At 40.9% G+C, this 20374-nt stretch overlaps 2 protein-coding genes across 3 annotated transcripts in view; both read left to right on the plus strand.

Moving 5' to 3' along the window:
* Window positions 1–11081, plus strand: part of LOC117415732 (protein Wnt-5b) — an 82764-nt gene extending 71683 nt beyond the window's left edge. The window contains exon 5 of one of the 2 annotated variants that reach the window (XM_034026455.3): window positions 6988–11080. In XM_034026455.3, the coding sequence (XP_033882346.1) occupies window positions 6988–7446 (459 nt within the window). In that variant the 3' untranslated portion in view covers window positions 7447–11080. Of the gene's footprint in view, window positions 1–6987 lie in introns of both variants that reach the window. The other variant, XM_034026456.3, reaches the window with a different exon arrangement.
* A 1224-nt stretch (window positions 11082–12305) lies between these two features.
* Window positions 12306–20374, plus strand: part of LOC117415866 (adiponectin receptor protein 2-like) — a 54829-nt gene continuing 46760 nt past the window's right edge. Inside the window, exon 1 of the mRNA XM_034026757.3 lies at window positions 12306–12503. The gene's annotated coding sequence lies outside the window, so the exon portion shown is untranslated. The remainder of the gene's footprint in view (window positions 12504–20374) is intronic.

A 20374-nucleotide genomic window follows, 5' to 3' on the forward strand; every position in this document is an offset into this window, starting at 1 on the left:
AGTGTTGTATGCAACAGTGTAGAGTGTAGTTTACCAGCGTGCGGTGTTGACTTCTCTTTCTTTGACTGCACCAGTCATCTTGACTTCTGAAATGTGAAAAGATTAAATTTTCTTTGTCACTTTGGACCAAAGTATTATTTTTTTTTTTTTTTCTGAATTTACAGATCAGTCAGTACAGAGATAAACAAACACCATAAGGTAATACCGTGTGGAGAAACAATTTTCCAGTTGATTAAACATTTCCATTAAAGATGGTTTTAAAATACATTTGTTGTACTTACAATGTTTTGTACAGTACTATGTTGTAATATGTTGTGCCACAATGGAAATAAATTAATAAATAACCAATAGTACAGTAACTAGAGAGCGGCACTTAGACATCACAGTAAAGCTGTTCTTTTTGGGTTTTTTTTTTACTGTAAACTTTTCATCTTGTGGTTTCTCGATTGTAATGTCTAAAGATGTAATGTATTATTGCTGTTGATTTTTATTCATAGGGCAGGTTCTAAAGTTCAGAAGCCCTGCACATAAAGACGTACCCGCATTGATCACTAGGTGATGGCAGTAGCTCAGCAGGTAGTTTTTCCAAAGCCGTGTGTCTAGCAGTCTAATGAATATATTATGGGATTTTATTAATTATAAACTGCTTCGAAAAATCTGTCTGAAAACTCTTGAGTTTAAGCCAGGGCTCTTAAATATTGAATGGTCAATATACTGTTAAATCTATTCAAATACATTGACAAATATATTACCCCATATGTGAAGAGCCAGGATATTATTCAATACTCAGCATGTTAGTTACATGGAGCTGACATATATATATATATATATATATATATATATATATATATATATATATATATATATATATATATATATATATATATGAAGGAGAAAAGTAATTAATTATTAAATTAGCTACAACGTTTCAGCTTCCCCCTTCTTCAGATAACATGGTAGAAATAGCCAGGTAGGCTGGAGCCCAAACATTGTAGCTAATTATTAAAATAGTGAGTTTTCAGTTTGTCAATCACTTTTCTTCTACTTTAAGTATTTCTAGCGATTGGTGAGTATCCTGTTGGATCCTGATTCTCCTTGGATATAGGGCTGTTCACTGTTTTTGAATTCTCTGCGTACAATATAAAATGGTATGCAGTAATCAATGTACTTATCAAATGAAAAATGAACATTGTGTCTCCATCACATATGCATTCCCAGCCAAGTGGTTCTGTACTGTACCTCCTGGGGGGTGCTTTATGGATGAGGAACTATAAGGAACGTGGAGTACAGGGACTGCCCTGAGGAGACAGATCTGTTAACAGCTCATTTTGCACCAATTGTAGATTGCAGACTTTGACTGGATGTCAGCTACAGTATTTGAAATTCTCTCTGGGGGAGGGAGACAGCACAGCCTAGTGGCTATAGCTGTGGAGACTGTGTGGTCTACGATTAGAGCTCAGCACTTGGAGGTAAGCAATGTGATCTATTGCTTAGCGGTGAAGAATTGAGAGGTTACAGTTGAAGTATTGGGATTTAGTGTGGGCTTGTGGTTAGAGCTGAGGGACTTGAAGGCAGTGTGGTCTAGTGGTTAGAGCTGAGGCCCTGGGAAGCAGTGTGGTCTGGTGGTTAGAGCTGAGACCCTGGGAGATAGTGGGGTCTAGTGGTTAGAGCTGAGAACCTGGGAGGCAGTGTGGTCTAGTAGTTAGATCTGAAGGCCTGGGAGGCAGTGTGGTCTGCTGGTTAGAGCTGAGGCCCTGGGAGGCAGTGTGGTCTGGTGGTTAGAGCTGAGGGACTGGGAGGCAGTGTGGTCTGGTGGTTAGAGCTGAGGGACTGGGAGGCAGTGTGGTCTGGTGGTTAGAGCTGAGGCCCAGGGAGGCAGTGCGGTCTGGCGGTTAGGTATCAGGTTGGGGTTAAACAACTGGAAAGGGATAGTGTGTGGTGCCCGTGTTGGGCTGTGCCAGAGCACTAATACAAACTAGCAGTTCTGAGGGAGTACCCCCAGCTGTAGGGTGCTGTTATAAACAAACGGCAGGATGTTGTTCTTTAATTAGACACACTCCCTGTGCGTCAATCACTTTTGAAGGTTGAGGAGGTGGGGGTGGGGGGGTTGTGATAATGGAGGCTTCTACTTTAAGGCCATTAAAACCCCCCTGTCAGATTTTGCTGCTGAATGAACATAGTAGATATATTTTCAAATGACTCTCCATAGCAGAAGATTCTCTTTAAGGGTTGACCATCTGCTTTTACCCGCGCTTATAAAAGTTTACTGCGTTGTATCATAGTTAAAGTACAACAAAGTACAATGCTGCAGAGTAAAATCATTAAAGCACTGAGAAGCAGGGTTAACCAAACATATGTATTAGAAAGCATACTAAAAAAAAACATGGTCGTTTTGAAAACTGGTGCTAAACTGTTTTGAAAGTTTAGCACCAGAGAGCCTACTGTTGCTAAATTTTCAAACCCCACCCTAATCAAGCCCCCCTCACAACTTCCCATGTGGATGAGTGTGGGTGGATCATGTTAGCAGTCCAGACCCAATGAGAAACTATCATTATCTATGGTTGCGAAGGAATAAAAAAAAAATAATAATTAAACATGTCCACTGGCGGCAGAATTTAATGTTGCTGGCGCTATATGAGGTACCCTGGTGCTAGAACTTAGCCATAGCCCCATATTTGCACTCCTGATGTTTTGGCACATTAAGGGGTTGATGTAAGGATACGTGCACCCATATTGCTGCCACAAACTGAGTTTAGCTGGCGTAAAGCAGTCACTAAAAATGCGGCATATGTAAAGAATGTTTTTCATCCTGGCGTTCTGCACCCGCTATAAAATTAGCACTTTGCATTCATTAATCCATGTAAATGATATTGAAATGTATTCAAATGAAGAAAAGAGCATGTTATTGGGCGGGGATCTGGAATACTAAGCGGGTGCAAACATTATAATGAGATGTAAGGATTTTTCCTTGCACTTGGGCAATTGCTGACCCTTCAAAAACTTTGCACCTCCTCTGACAAGGTGCAAACCATTGTAGAAGCGAGTAATTAAGAGCTGTATAAAAGCAAACACCTTCAGAGACCTGTCTTTGGCCTCAGGATGGCTGCTGTGGTACACTTCCTGATGCGGCGACGCTTAGCTTTTGTTAAGGACAGGTAGGAAAACCTTCAGAGGGGACGGGCAAGACGCAGAAGACCTGCATATTCAAACCCAGGGTCATTTTGTTTGGGATGGACTGTCCTCTCCACTTGCCTCTCCAGCGGTGTCAGCTGTGATGTGGCGGACGGCCCTCCTCCTGTTCCTGCTGCCTGTGCTGTGTTGTGAGTTTCGCTTTAGTTCGCCGCTGCAGGTCCTACCACCTTTTCATCACCTGGTTGACTGTCCTCCTGGTAACACCTACAGCAATGCCTTTCTCCACTATAGAGGACCTTATGGCTTCTTTCGTACCATAACTGATGTTGGCTGAAGCTTTTCCAAATAACCCAATTTCATGCTGAGTGCTCAGCTCCTCCTCAGAAAACTTTTCATTTCCGTGCGTCAGGAAGACTTTGCTGCCCTTCCTTTGACATATTTTTTTGTTTGGTTTGATTTTCGTGCTCCACAAGTCTCATCTAGCGCCTACTGCTCTCTGTACTCCTAACTCCCCTCACCTCTGGGCTGTAAGTGCGGCCGCTGAATATCCCGATGCACAGGCGGCGCTCATTGCGACCCTCATTATCATGATTGCAGCTCATTATGTGTGTGTGTGTGTTGAGTAATTTGCATTGCTCTTAAGCTTGCATAGGCTGCAGTGCAAAATAATTACAACCACAATTGTTTGCATTGCGCCGATCCTTACATCAGCCCCTTAATGCATAGTGGCACATTTTAAAAGCTTGGCAAATGACCCTGCAAATTGACCATGGTAAACAGTAGATTCTTAGCTTCTGTTTTTGTCTTCCATTTAAAGTTTTTTTTTATACTAGTGGGCTGTGCATTATTTCTCATGTTACATTATATTATTATCAAATACGTTATTGGATTGCTGACACATATTATGGTACATTTTGCAATACTAAAAGAAACGGTAAAAAAAGACATTAAAAAGTTTGCTATTGAATTTATAAAGTTTACCATGCTGTGTTGCATTGGCCTTTGTACCCCAACATTGTGCTATAGTGGCATCATGGTCATAGGAGTGGATCACAGGCCCTGATAGGGCATTTATGCTGGAGCCACACCACCAGCCACACAAAGCCCCCAGGTATAGAATGTCCTGTTCAGGAAGATCTCGGAATCAAAGGCTTGGAATCAACAGTTCAGGGAGCCCTTTGATGTTGCTTGTTGTTGGTGCTCAGAGATGGCAGATAGGGAGTTAATGTCTGTCTATCTGAGCCGGGAGACGAATCAACCCAGCCTTCATTTGCATCGATCCAGAAGTGCTTGGGGGGGGGGGGGGGGGGGTTGTAGCATGCAGTATATCTTCAGAGGTGCATGGAATTCTTGGTAGAGGCTTTCATAGTTTACATTTAAACATCAGTGTATAAAGTGTTAAATGTTTAGTATTTTGCCTTCACCATTGTCAAAAATATGCAGGCTAAAAATAGATGTTAGTTAGCAGTAGGCCAAATGATTGCATTTTCAATATTTCTTTTCCATTTACAATTAAATGCTGCAGACGTGCTGTCTTATACACAAATGCATGATGTAGTAATTTATAAAAAGTGTTTGAGTGCTTTTTATGATGGCTGATTGGTTACATATATTCCCAATTTTAAAGGGTAATTAGCGGGGTTACAAAAACGACAGCGTTACATGTCCCCAGTGTTGCTACAATTGTTTTAAAAATATAGTTATCATATAGTTAACATCCTGACAACTTTTTACACTCTTAACTTTAAAGTCTGTTTTAAAGCTCTTTTCAAAATGTTCGCTCTAGTGCACTGATAGTGTAAGGATTGTTAACCACATTGTCAAACAGGTAACACAGCAATAATGATCCATGATGTGGTACGGAACAGAAAAGCCAGAGCACTACTTTTTTTTTGTTTGTTTTTTTTAAATCTCTCTTCCTGTCATGATTTAGAGGACTGATCTTAAACTCCAGTTTACCAGAGCATCAATTTTTAAAAAGAGCTTTGAAACAGACTTTAAAAGTTATAAGTGTAAAAAGTTGTCAGGATGTTAACAATGAAAAGAACAATTCCAGGTACATTATTTAAACAGTTGTAGCAACACGTGGGGATGTGTAACGCTATATTTTTCAGTCTCTACTGCTGAAGTTTATACGTTTAAGAACATATAAACTTCAGCAGCTGTGTGGAGTAGTGGTTAGGGCTCTGGACTCTTGACCGGAGGGTTGTGGGTTCAATCCCCAGTGGGAGACACTGCTGTTGTACCCTTGAGCAAGGTACTTTACCTAGATTGCTCCAGTAAAAACCCAACTGTATAAATGGGTAATTGTATGTAAAAATAATGTGATATCTGTATAATGTGAAATCTTGTAACAATTGTAAGTCGCCCTGGATAAGGGCGTCTGCTAAGAAATAAATAATAATAAGAAAGAAAACAGAATCTAACGCCCCTCACTGATGGCAAATTTACAGGAGAAAACGTGCATTTAAATCAATTTGTCACAGTCTCTGTGATTTAGGAGGCTTCAGTTTTGCATGGTGAGTTTATTTATTATCCTTATATTTTCTTGATTTATTAATATAATCACCATTCGTAACATTTTTGTTCCGTGTAAAGATGTGGTACTGATTCCTTATATTATACCGTAAGATACTTTAGTGGTATTAAAAAGAAACTACAGAATATAACATGAAAGGCATTTCTTTTTAGTACTGAATGCTTGCTGTAGTATCTCACTATTAAACCAATGCCCTGGTATCACAAGCAGTCACATCCCCTCTGGAGATGAGGCGGCGAGGGTCCAGACGACCTGTCTGGCTTCATTTATCTTTTGTTTTGCGAGTGTTTACCCTTCAGCTTTTGTTTATGTTTTGCTCTTGTAAAAAATGGTGTACCTTATAGTAGCAACCAGGAGGGGTCAGGCTTGCTCCACTGGCTAGACACACAGACACACACACACACACACACACACACAAACAAACACTTCCAATGGAATGTATATTGACTCTTATTATACCATAACTATCCGCATTCCAAGTCACAAAAAAAAATCGCTGTGCAGTGAAACAAAATGTTGTTGCACTTTTAGTTTGCTTCTTAAGCAAAGCAGATCTTATATTTTTAAAGGGCTTTTTTTCCCCTAAGTGTATTTCCCTCTAAGAGCTGTATGTTGTATGAGACACTGCACTATCCTAGTAGAGCTACTAAGCAGTAATACCAAAAGTTACACTAAGTTCTTCTAAGGATAGTAACCTACGGTGGCTCTTTGAGGACATGGGTAGAAATAAATTAAAAAATGTGTTATGTTGAGATCACAAGATAAAATATATCAGAATCTTGAATGATCACAGGATCTTGACATAATTATTATAATTACAGAGACTAGTGAGTGAATTATCAACAACTGCTGCTGCAGAGTCACTTGCAATAGAACCTTGGTCTTATGTCTCATCTGAAGGGCAGAGCACAAGGGTTAAGTGACTTGCTTAGGATCACACACAGTGACAGTGCCAGGATTTGAACTGGAAATCTCCTAGTAACACCCCCTTTCTTTAACCACTGGACCACCAAGCCTCCTAATTAATTACAAGATCTCGACATTTACATGTTGTCCATATCCTCAATGACAATAACCTACTTTATTTCTTATTTTTACAGACTTTAATTTCAATTTCACTGGGGGGGGGGGGGGGGGGGGCACCTTTGAGTAATAATATGTATGTTTCCGTTTTTTTGTTTCTTTTTCTTGCTTTAGACTACTAAAGTCTTCTTCTGTCAATTATTACCTGTCCGGCATCCAATAAGTAAATGAGTTGCTGGTTGAGTCTCCACTAGTTCCCATTCTCACCCTTCCTGTTTTCTTTCTGCTTCCAGGCGGTGTACAACATGGCGAATGTGGCTTGCAAGTGCCACGGCGTATCGGGCTCCTGCAGCCTCAAGACCTGCTGGCTCCAGCTGGCCGACTTCCGCAAGGTGGGCGAGTTCCTCAAGGAGAAGTACGACAGCGCGGCTGCCATGAGGATCAACCGCAAAGGCAAGCTGGAGCTGGTAAACCAGCGCTTCAACCCGCCCACCCCTGAGGACCTGGCGTACATGGACCAGAGCCCGGACTACTGCCTCCGCAACGAGAGCACCGGCTCGCTGGGCACCGAGGGTCGTCTCTGCAACAAGACCTCCGAGGGGATGGACGGCTGTGAGCTCATGTGCTGTGGGCGGGGCTACGACCAGTTCAAGACTTACCAGTACGAGCGCTGCCACTGCAAGTTCCACTGGTGCTGCTACGTCAAGTGCAAACGCTGCACTCAGATTGTGGATCAGTTTGTCTGTAAATAGAACCCAGAGATTGATTGAGGAAACCAAGTAATAAAAAAAAACACACACACACATAAAAAAATAATAAATAAATAGAAGATAATAATAATTTAATAAGAAAAAAAAACTACTTATTTTTGTATACGGTGTCAAAACCCCACAACACAGCCCCTCTATCCAGGAAGCAATGCTCTCCATAAACCAGCTTACTGAAATATCCACTATGGGTTATTGGCGGAAACTAATTTCTCACCTCAGAAGCCTTCCCTTGCATTAAATCAAGTTTTGAGTCCAGTGTACTGGATGGGTGCGTTTGATCAAATCCCCAGAAGCCAAACACAAATCAGTAATACCATCTTATTGAGGAATGTGACTTTAGTATAAGCCTCATCACACCCACAAAGTCTCAAGTTTGGAATACCCCATAGCTGGCTGTGTGACTCGTATGAGACTTTTGGTCTGTTTGCAGTCTTCCTTGGCTCGCTCCCCTTCCAAGCTCTTTCCAGTTGCCCCTTGTTGTTCACCCTGGAAACAGCGTGTGGTGTCTGAAATCACTTCAATTTAGAATTATTTTTTATTTCACTCGAACATAGAATGGCATCCTCAACCAAAGCACAAGGCCCCCGGGTGGCTGAACTTGTGCCTCAAAATATTCTCAGTGAAGACTGAACTGAAAGACGTGGATATGATTACACTGTTGAAAAACACTCACAAGAAAGGACGGTCGTCATAAAAAAACTGTGCAGACGTTTATGTAGCAAACCTGAGGACACAAAGTTGTTGTGGAGGTTAAATTGGGAGCAAACTAGCTGTAACTGTAATGAGAATATGGATGGACTGCAAGCTCTTGAAGCATTTTAAAAAAGAGCACTACAGAAATATGCAATAATATTACAGACCATGCTCAATATGTGGTGCTGTCTGTTTCACAGTTTACCAGAACCTACAACCAAATGGTAGCTTTAAGCAGTATATTTTTCTCAATTGAATTACTGTGTTCAGATTTGTTGTGACTTATAAAACAAACAGCCACGTCTCCAGGAAAGGACAAAGAAAAAAAAAAAAAAAAACAACCAATCCATAATCTTGGTGTTTTTTCCTTTCCATCATTGGGGCAGTGACGTTAACATAGCAATTAAACAAGGCCCATGATCCCCCTACCAGTCAGAGAGGGGACTAGAGACACAGATGGGAATTTACAACAGTCTTTTGTAAGAGGCTGGGCCACAAGAAGGTGTAAAGGAATCCTTGAGCAAATTTTAGAGTCTCATTGTGAGGGTGCAAAACAGTGGGCAAATCTGCAACCAAGGGGCCATTCTAGTCGATTCCATTCTAGTCCAGTTTTTGGTCCAGTCAGAACCCAAATATATACATGTATATGTATAGCCCATATGATTCCTAATGTGCATTGGACATGTATTGCAGACTGTGTAACACCTGTGTGTCTGTGAGTGCTGTGGAAAGCCTGATGGAATATTTCTGGGGCCGGCTGGAATGGGTGATTGGCATCAGGTTCAGGCATCCATGCATGATGTTGTACAGACGTCCTGCAGGGAGATGGGACTAAAGGAAGGGTTCTTAGGGCGGTACAGCACTTCTGTTCCAGTTCCAATTATCTGAAACCTGGACACAGATGAATGGCACTCCTCACAATAGCAGGGCACCAATGTAGCCTCAAGAGAATGTCACTGAGGTAACTTATCCATCTTAGACTCCATACTGCCTCTATAGGTGGATTTAACACACTGCAAGCAAGGCATGCAGTAGGAGAGAGCAAACAGACTATCCTTTACAAGGCATGCAAGCAGCAGAACCTCCCAGAACTTCTTAGCCCAGTCCCATAGCAACATAATGAAACTATGCATTTACAGTGTGGTTTTTGTATATGTGAAAACTTTAGGGGTGAAATCTAAATAAAGAGAGAGCGAGCGAGAGAGAGAGAGAGAGAGAGAGAGACAAGGACACAAAGCATTGGTAGAAGAGAATATTTCACTTATTAAAAATAATTAAGAACTGCTTTATTAATGGCTTTTATATCATATATGTATTATTGTTTTTCTTCTTGTTTTTTTTGTTGTTTTAAACCAGATGTTTTTAAGTGCACTCTTTTGGGCTACTCTGTCCACCCAGGCCCCTGTCTGGTTTTGTCATTTTTCTCTTGAGAAGAGCAGCTCAGCTTTAACACGGGGCAGGATGGTGGTACGCAGGACCAAGCCTTTGTTTGATGACTATTTATTTAAAGAGAAGGCCCTGCCTGCCATCAAACTGACTCTCTCCCGCCAATAATAATCCCCTCACCCCTTCCCTACACACACACACTCTCCCATCCCAGCTACAGACACACACACAGACTGGGACAAAGTACTTTTATATTTTCTTGCAATTGTAAATATCCTTTGTAACCTAACACATGTAATGCAGACTATACAACAAATACAACATTTATTTTGTAACCTAAAACAACAGCTGTCTGATAAGTATATATACTTAATATGTATTTCTGTTTTTTTCTCAACCCATTAACATTAAAAAACAAACAAAAAAAACAAACATAATAATGAACAAGTCCTTTCTTTGTGTTCTTATCGATACAACTGCCTGTCTGTACTTGAGAGAGACCCAGGACTGAATGGCAGGCAGAGTCAGGATTGAGTGTTCATGGCTCCCTCTAACCGAGTTGACAGTGTAGTTCTTGCACGCCCTTTGTTGTGTCTGCGAGCGAAGCAGAGTGCAAGGGAACGTACACTCTGATTAGAGGCAGCCACTGAACCCTTGGAAACATATTCCACGTCATTCAGTGTTAGTAAAAGAGATCTAAAAGCTGATATTAACGGATTTAATGTTGTTTATAATCAACCTGCTGTGGTGTGAAGGTTTAGAATGCTTTGTCATTGACATTCTGAGTGTGAGATCAGCACAATCTTAAGTGCAGCTACTGCTAATAAGTTCCAGTGGTGACGTGACTTAAATTATATGTGTAATAAGCTAAACCGATTGGGAAAAATAATTGATAGCAGCTAGTCAATGACACATGTAACACATATATACAATAATAGTAACCAGATAACAAACAACAAACTGAACTTCCTTATTTACACCTGCTGTTCTTACTATTAATACACAAGGATTGGTGTCTTACAAACCGGAAAGCCCTCATTGAAGGATTAAAAGATTACCACTGTTTACTGCACAGGACCTTGATTCAACAATGACCTTATTGCTCAGGTTGCTGGCACCTGACCATTTAAGCGACAGATCTTCCCAGGCCGTTCTGAAGGACAGAATACACAGTGCTAACTTTGCAGAGCAGTAATACACACGAGCACCACAACCAGTACAGGAAACTCGCTCAGCTAGACTAACAGATAGTGGGCACACTTCCCTGTAATGACATGGAGGGACAACCAGCAGCAGCTGTTGCCATTGTCTGTGCATCAAATTGCATTGATATTGAGTCTGTGCAGGGATATAAAAGTCGGTAGTTGATTTGTGTGGTACACTTAGCATCTGAACAGCTTCTGAGTTAACTGAATGGCAGTCTTCATTTACCATGTGTTTGGGGTTTTCAATGAGGAAATAAAAAACTGGACTGTACAATTGTTATTGTATTTAATAAAACAGCATAACGGGCCTTTTAACCAGCACTACAGTTTCTTGAACCTGTGTGACCAGTTTAAAATCAGCACAGCCACGCCTGGTCAGTAATATTATATATATGTGTGTGTGTGTGTGTGTGTGTGACAGGGTGTATAGACCCCACAGTGCTAATCCAGGAATCCAGGGCCATTTAAAATGTCATGTGTATGTTGTGTTTAACTTTTTATCTGTCAGAAAAAGGGTTAAAAGTTGATTTTATTCTCCTTCTCTCCCTCCTGTAGCAGCAGGTCCTAATTGGCAAATAGTCAAATTAACACACAGAGATACCAGCTGCACAAGGATGTTGGAATACCTGTGCTGAAACAATGGGCTTCAGGTACAGAGGGATGTGATTAATTTAGTTTCAAGTTAAGTGTGTGAATTATCAATCAGCCTAAGAGTGATTGGTTGGCTACTTTAAGAGCCACAGTATAAGGCATTTCTTAAGCTGGAAGAAAAGGAGAGTCAGGGGACAGACGGGGAGTCAGGGGAGACAAGGGGAGAGACAGGGGGAGAGAGACAGGGGGAGTCAGGGGTAGAGTCAGGAGGCGAGGCAGGGAGAGTCAGGGGAGAGACAGGGGGAGAGATGGGGAGACATGGGGAGAGAAAGCGGGAGTCAGGAAGAGTCAGGGGGAGAGAGGGGGAAGCGTCATGGGGAGAGACGGAGAGGGGGGTGTCGGGGAGAGACGGGGAGAAAGGGGGAAGTGTCAGGGGTAGAGAGAGGGGGAACAGTGAAGGCAGGGGAGAGACACGGGGAGTCAGGGTGAGACGGGGAGAGACACAGGAAGTCACGGAGAGACACAGTCTTCAAAGCTGGAAAGGCTTGGTAACAAAGGGTGTACTCATGTGTTTTCTTTTGTGGTTGAAAATATCTTATTTGATTTTGACTGTGGCCATAAAAATACGCAATGCAGCGCTTCAACATGAAATCACTTGTGTCCCTGCTCTATGAAAACACACCTGATTGTCTTGACTTTCCACACTGTGGTTATTGAGTTTCCTGTTATGCAAAACGTATAGTAGATAGAATAGTACAGTGTTCATATTGCTATCTGACTTGCACATAAAAAAAACATTCAATATTGAAAACAGCGAATCAGTGAAAGACCCTTATACAGTAAAATATAGTACGTGACGATCTGCTGTCAACGTCGACTCACTGTGAAAGAACTACAAATCCCATCATGTGCTGCAAAGCCAGTACTACAGATAGCGTTGTTGCCGACTCCTTGCAACCCTTAAGTCATGCACGTGAGCAGTTACCGCGGTCTCATTGGCTGTTCACGGCTCGCGATGGTTGTCACGGACAATGTTACGGCAACAAGGAGTCAAGTCAGTTTGCAGGGCAGTGTTAAAACAGAAGGGGTCTGAAACATACGTCTTGTTTGTGTCAGTTGGCTGCGTCACGTTTAAAAGGACTGTGATGTCGGCTACATGTTAAGGTAATACATTTTATTCTATTTATCGGTATGTTGTGCACTGAGGAGGGATCATAATAGGGGTGTTCATGTTACTGAAAATACACGTACAGAGACGATTGGCCTCTGTTTATCATAGTGTGAGTCTACAGCAGCAAGTCAAGGGGTATAGTGAAGACGTGTGACAAATTAAACAAGCATTGTTTTTTGACATTATGTCAACAGAACTGGCTTACACAAACTACACAGTTCCAGTGTGGTGCTTATACTCCCTTCAAACTATCTTCGACAGATAAACCGTTTTCCCTTTGTTTCTGTGTTATTTTAAACCTTAACGCTAACTTACTCTGCCGCTGACGGCATTGTTGAGATCAACAATACAATATAAACGAGAGCAATATTACCAAACCCTTGGTTGTTTGTCAATGGTGATAACTTTAATGGAACTACTACTAGCTGCAAGTGTAGCACGCAACACTATTCGGTTTAAAACTTTTACTGTTTGTCATTGTTTTACGGGTGACTAAGTTTAACCTCATGGTATTTTCCAGCATGCTGACGGTATTGTTTGTAAATGATGAAACACTAAAACTAAGCAAGGTACCCACTGCTTCACAAAAAAACTGAGCAGCAATAATTCAGTCATTCAAAGTAAAATAGTACTCGGAAGAGGTCTGCAGCATTTTCCAGTTTATTTTAATGTTGTTATGACTTCTAGTAGTCCTTCTGTAAAAGTGACGTTTAAAATAACCTTTGTACTTGCTGACAGGAGGGTTTCCTGGAGCCACGTCGTTGATGTCAAGTCCACCTCTCTCTCTCTCTCTCTCTCTCAAATTCAAATTCAAAAATGCTTTATTAGCATGACGAGAGCGCTCAGGTATTGCCAAAGCTTTTATAGTCAAAACAGAAATAATAAAACAGAAATACAATTACAGAACATAACAAACACAAAAAAAAAAACATTGTTCCCCTCTCTTTGAACAATATAACTCCCTCCCTCCTCATCACACACACAGTTAGTTCATCGTCGCTGCTTGTAGGAATTGGTTTCTCGCAGGTGCGCGAGAGAGTAGTTGTGCGTACTAAACGAATAATCTAATTTTAACCATTCGGCATGTCCCAGTTTAATCAACGGCGCTCGGTTTCAAAAGGAATTGCTTTTTTACGTTGTTCAGTGCTCCGAGGTGCTTGCATAAGGTTGTTATACAATTCGGTAAATATCAGGAATTTATAGCAGTTTCACCACCCATTCCAGGTTTTACTACGACTTGATTAGCCACAGTCTATAGATAACAAGCTCAGGTGTGCCTTACAGTGGTATAAAGTTGTGCTGACTTGTGTATACTGTGCCATAAAAGAAGGCCTGTAATCCATGTGTGGTGTGTTAATATGTTTTTGTAAATGGGCATCTCAATGGTAATACAAATGCTTTTAAACTGCCGTTTATAAGTATAACAAGGCATTGTAAGCTCAGGCAACAAAGATGTAGAATCGACCAATTTTGTGAGTGTTTTAATGCAGCGGTGTGACGGAGGCGCAATTACTCGTCACATGATTTCCACATCAGAAGCTTGTAAACTGTGTTTTATTTTAAATTTTTATGATTTGCTCCTCATTAACACTAGTTTAGAGAGGGAGACACACGATACCACATTTATCTGTGTGTGGGGTCACCTCTAATTAGAAATACATTTCTTTTGAGGCTTGCCGCCAAGAAAATTATAAAATCTGTTCTAGGAAAAGGAATTTGTTTGTCATCTGAACCAGACATTAATTAATGGGTCATGTAAAAGCTTCAGTGTCCCACTTTCTGTCCTCTCTTCATCTGAGAGCAGACCTTGTTGGCTGTCTGGCTTGTTTACATTCCCTTGAGGTATTTTAAGCTGCAGGCACACAAGCTGAATCACTCCATGAATCCTTCATGGCACAGCAGGCCTGTTTTGCTGCTCCCTGCAACAGTAGGAGGTTATGCATGCATGCATGCATGCTGTAGCTCAAGGGGAGTTCAGAATATGAACCTAAATTTATTAAATAAATACTCTCCTTTATTTTTCTTCACATGATGTTTTTGGTTTAGTGATTAAAAATGTTTTAGGAACAATGTATCTCATACTGAGAAAAGACTGGCTTTTCCGAACCCCAATTGTCCGCATTGACTTATAATCCGATGTGTAAATATTTACAGATTTTTAATTCAAATAAGTTACTGTTTTTTGCAGACGTGAAGACTACTACACAATACATTTGTAGTTTTGTACAGATTAACATCTTATAGTGACTCTTTGGTAGAAGATATGTCTTCAATATACAGTAGTATTTGAGCCAACAGTTATTACAAGTGGGACATTACATTTGAGTTGATTGAGAACTGTTGATTTCTCATAAGTGTTTAATATGATATTTAAAATATATTCATATTTACAAAAGTTTAGGGAAATAGAGTGGGACAAGCCATCAAACAATACAAAGAAGAAAATCAAAGATGGGATATACTGTAGGTGTATGAGTTTTTTGCACTTTTATAATTGGGAAGGTGCCAGATTCCAATGGCTGCACTACCACAGCTCCAATAATGTGGTGTGTTTTAATGGTCTAAACAGGTGATTTAATACTACCACTGCAAAATGTATAAACTTGATTTTCAGAAAATCACCCCAGAATGAATACTATATAGTTAGAGAGGTATCTGTAAACCCTACAGTATTCAACCCAACAGTGTCATACTATAAAACATGCCATACTATAAAACAACAGAAAAGCATTTGGGTTGAAGGTGAGGGATAGTGGAACAGGCTGTGATGCTGGCAGTTATCCCTGGAACTCCCAAGCACAGACTGACAGTTGTTCTGAATTGTTTAATGGTTTTGTGATGGGGATTGGGTTGAGACCTCCAAACTCCTTTCACTTCCTGCCAGATTGAAACAACTTTTAGATGTTGTAGAATCAATGTGTCAATTGCCCAATTTTGTTTTATTTAAAAAAAAAAAAAAAAATCAAATAAAAATAAACCGGTTATAATTTGGCTTGCCGCTTTTCATTCTTTTAAACATAAGTGATTACAACCTTGTAATATTGTATCAGCCTTATTGCAGTGTTACACAACACATTTCATTTCAGCACAAACCTGCAACTGTTAAACACCAACTCGTGTGTGAACTAATTATTTTCATTATTTATTTCAAAGATTCATAATATGTGATTTCAACTAAATATCAGTAATGTATCACAGTAAACGCTGTCAAATTCTTGTTTTGTCACCTGGAATAAGTGCTAGGCTGCTTGATAGCTTGCCCTCCTCCTGTAAGGTTAAAGTATTTAGCACCCTGCTGTGAGAAGCTGCTTGTCGATTTGCTGTTGTACCCCTCAAATTCTCAATGGGGCAGAACCCTTACAGAAGGAGCTGGAATATCTCATCTCACTCCTGAAAGTTGTTACAAAGGGCCTTCTTCAAATGCCAAGTTTGCAGTGGTAAATGTGAATTGTTTTTGATATGTTTGAACACTTCAGCTAGTCTGGGGCGTAATATGCTGCTGCTGCTGCTGGAGCTTTCCACAGTGTTTTTGATTATTTACCAGAAGTTTTCAGTTTTTGAATATCTTTCAACAAAATTCACTGAACAGTTCATTTGAGGAGCTCTGTACAGTATAATAATGAGGATCCTTGTTGTGGGCAGAACGATATAATTTTGCTGTTTAACAGTTATTTCCCAAGTCTTTATAAAAGCTTTTTTGAGGGAGTTTGGAGGAGGCAGGTGCACTGGCACTTCTCATTGATCCCGATCATGCAGTGCTGCTATGCCGATTGACCCGGAGTGTTAAGTGTCAAAAAAACCCTTTCAACAGTGCTAAAAGTAATTTTCCTGGGAATTAACTTATACTAAAATAATTGTGTCAGTTGGCTGCGTACTCAAATTATTTGACAAACATTTCTCAATGTCTTGTAGTATCTGTTTCTTCTTGTATCTAGTTTAATTTTCTACAGGTATTTATTTAAAGAGCTTGCCTTCTAGTTACACATTAAGACACTGATATCAACAGCGGAAATTTATACATTTCATCCAGGGGTTGAGTTTTTATTTCCTCAGAGCTCCCATAAAAAGCAACCTGAGATTGGAGGCATGTGAACTCAATGCAGTGCTGTCCCTTGTCTACAGGGGCCGGTAGCTCGCCGACATCTGCTGCAGAGCTCTTGCTGTAGATGGAAAGTCAATTGGCTTGGTGGTGAGATCGGAGGACGTCCACTGACCTTCAGTTCTTGTGAGCTGTTATGAGGATTGTTAAGCAATTTGTTTTGTTCCTTTTGCAAAAAAAAATACAAACTTGGCACAGGGCTGTTTTGAGAATATTTGTCTTTATTCAGCCATAAAGTAGTACATTTGGTATATTTTGTTCTTGCCAAAAATGTATGTCAAACTACAATAAATCTTTTTTTCAGAACATGCTGTTGGCACTTGGGAGCTGGTGTTTGTAATGACGGATTTGATAATAAACCTGTTTGAAATTCTAGAAGGAATGTGTGCTTTATAGTTATGGAACAGAAGAGGCCCCATCTGAACTGTTTAGCTGGGAATACTGTGCAGAAACCTACCACGGTGGCCTTTGTACTCCATGATCTATTGTGTTTTGTTTTTTTTTATAAACAAAAACTAGGCTGCGACCCCAAAGTTATAGATTATAACTTATTACTCCATAAAGTGCATAGATTACAGTATAGCTGTACATATTTGAACCTCATGTAGTTAATGTATATTCAGGGCTCTCAAACTTTTTCCCATTGAGGGTCCAGGACTCTCAACTAAAAATGCTGAAGGTCCCAGAGGAAATTTTGTCTTAATGTAATTTATGGTACACAAATTTTTTATGTATTTATTAAATTTTTGACAATTTAACAATAAGAAACAAACACTAAAAGCCAAATTTTTCTGTCTAAAAGAAGAAAAAAGGCATAACAAAATTCCATAACGATCAAAGGACAACCAGCCATTCTACACAACCAGGCATCCCCCACTGCTCTTAATATCGAAGGAGACTAAATGCTCCGGAAGTTCAGAACCTATTGGGTTTTTAAATTCATAATTCATGTTTTGGTCTCGCTTCTATTTTTTTCTTCAGAGTTCCCCAAACTAACTAACTATTCAATATTGCAAACTATACATGCTCTGCTCTCCATGCCAAAACACTAAGCTCTAGGAAAGTGGGAAGTGAAGTCTTGCTTTCGTTACATTTTTTAACAGAATTAATATCAAACTTCACTCAAGGGGAGTTCATTTTTTAAACCTATTTTGCACGATTGGCTAATAGTAGGGAGATTTAATGCGTAAAGGAGGCGGGTACTGCGTCCCGAGAGCCTTGTGTGCTTTTTCCAGTATCCTATTTTATTTTCTAGTTTTACTGGTTAGTTCAGGTATTTAATCTTATCAACGCTGCAAGCAATGTTGGTATTCAAATGCAGAAATATAAATGTATAGTCATTGTTGTCTGTCTTGCATAACTGTGTTTGGACTCTCTCGTTCAGCTGTTGGTTAGGCTAGTTACCTGTACGGATGTTCTTGAGAGCCCAATGCAATAACATCTTGTGGTGTTGGCATATGACACAATAACTGTATAAAGATAGGACATTATCTTTTTAGTAAATCGCTGACAAATGACCATAATGTTGTTCTTATCAACATACAGATGAATCGGTTTACTGGGAGGGAAAAATAGTGTGTCATGAATTCTGAGAAACAAAGATAATTTGACATGTGATATGCAGGGAAAATGCGCACAAAGATAAGCAGGTTGGAAGCCTGATTTGTTTGTCACTTGTTACCATACATAGATTGCTCAACCCTTTTTTTCAGTACTTGTTTGAATTTACCCTCAGTTGGAGTATAGTGCATTCATTTTGTTTTTTTTCTCTGATGCAAGGGAAAACACCTACTTCAAGCAACTACATCTTCTCTGAATGACAAAAAATACCTGTAATAGCCCACAATGCCTAGCTCCAAGTGCTTTGTATGAGTGGAAACAGGAGTTTCTACTCCAGTGTTGAAGGTCTCTGTAATTTGGACCATTGTAGGGTGTCTGTTTTTTGACTCCGTCCAGCGTGACCCGTTTTCTGTGTTTCAGTAGAACTAGCAATAAATGACTAAGTTGCTGGAAGGAGTAATTCAGTCTTTTGAGACCTTGCTTTTTGTACTTTAAAAGTGTGTGGGTATATTGCTCCCAAGCTTGGATCAGTTACATTTTGTATGTGTGTTTACCATTTCAGGGTCATCCCCCCTGGATGTACAGTATGACTGCAGTAATTACAAGCAAGGTCTTCTATATTTAACCATGGTACAGTAGAAAGGAGATCTGTAAATCCAATTTGTGAGGTGGTGGTTAGCCTACATATACTGAGCATCAAAAGAAACTTATCACTTATATTTGAGCATCAAAAGAAACGTGATCGAAAAATTATTATTATTATTTATTTCTTAGCAGACGCCCTTATCCAGGGCGACTTACAATCGTAAGCAAAAACATTTCAAGCGTTACAATACAAGTAATACAATAAGAGCAAGAAATACAATAACTTTTGTTCAAGTAAAGTACAAGTTTGACAAACCACAATTCAATAATACAGCAGGTAATAGTGATAGTTACATCAGGATAGGATTAAATAGTGATAGTTACATCAGGATGTGATTTAAATACAAAGTACTACAGGTTAAAAACTTGGCAGATTACAGTATTCTGAAGTACAGGATTAAATGCAGTAAAATAGGGGCTGATAAGAGCAAAATAAAGCACATTTACATGAAGGGTGATAGTGTCCCAGGATACAAACAGAGGAGTTCTACAGGTGCTGTTTGAAGAGGTGAGTCTTAAGGAGGCGCCGGAATGTGGTCAGGGACTGGGCAGTCCTGACATCTGTAGGAAGGTCATTCCACCACTGCGGAGCAAGGGTGGAGAAGGAGCGGGCTTTGGAGGCAGGGGAGCGTAGCGGTGGTAGAGCTAGTCTTCTAGTGCAGGCGGAGCGGAGAGGTCGAGTGGGGGTGTAGGGAGAGATGAGGGTCTGGAGGTAGCTGGGTGCAGACTGGTCAAGGCATCTGTAGGCTAGTACAAGAGTCTTGAACTGGATGCGAGCGGTGATCGGGAGCCAGTGGAGCGAGCGGAGCAGTGGAGTAGCGTGGGCGAAGCGAGGCAGAGAGAACACTAGGCGGGCAGCAGAGTTCTGGATGAGCTGGAGCGGACGGGTGGCGGACGCAGGGAGGCCAGCCAGGAGGGAGTTGCAGTAGTCTAGGCGGGAGAGTACCAGGGCCTGGACCAGGAGCTGGGTAGCATAGTTGGTGAGGAAGGGTCGGATTCTTCGGATGTTGCTCAGGAAGAATCGGCAAGTGCGTGCCAGAGTGGAGATGTGCTGGGAATAAGAGAGGCAGGGGTCCAGGGTGACTCCAAGGTTCTTAGCTGAGGAAGAGGGAGAGAGTGTGGTAGATTCCAGAGGAACAGAGATGGAGAGATCAGAGGAGGGGGAGGAGGAGGGAAAGAAAAGGAGGTCAGATTTAGAGAGGTTGAGTTTGAGGTGATGCGAGTGCATCCAGGAGGGAATAGCAGACAGACAGGTAGAGATACGGGAGGAGATGGTGGAGTCAGAGGTGGGGAAGGAGAGGAAAATCTGAGCATCATCAGCATAGAAATGGTATGAGAAACCATAGGATGCGATGAGGGGGCCCAGGGAGCGGGTGTAGAGAGAGAACAGGAGAGGACCCAAGACTGACCCTTGGGGGACTCCAGTTAAGAGAGGGTGAGGTGTGGAGGTTGCTCCACGCCAGGTTACCTGGTAAGTGCGGTTGGAGAGGTAGGAGGAGAACCAGGCCAGAGCAGTGCCAGAGATCCCCAGGTCAGCAAGAGATGATAGTAGAATAGAGT

Source organism: Acipenser ruthenus, chromosome 7 (assembly GCF_902713425.1).
Source record: "Acipenser ruthenus chromosome 7, fAciRut3.2 maternal haplotype, whole genome shotgun sequence".
In the NCBI taxonomy this organism is placed as follows: domain Eukaryota; kingdom Metazoa; phylum Chordata; class Actinopteri; order Acipenseriformes; family Acipenseridae; genus Acipenser; species Acipenser ruthenus.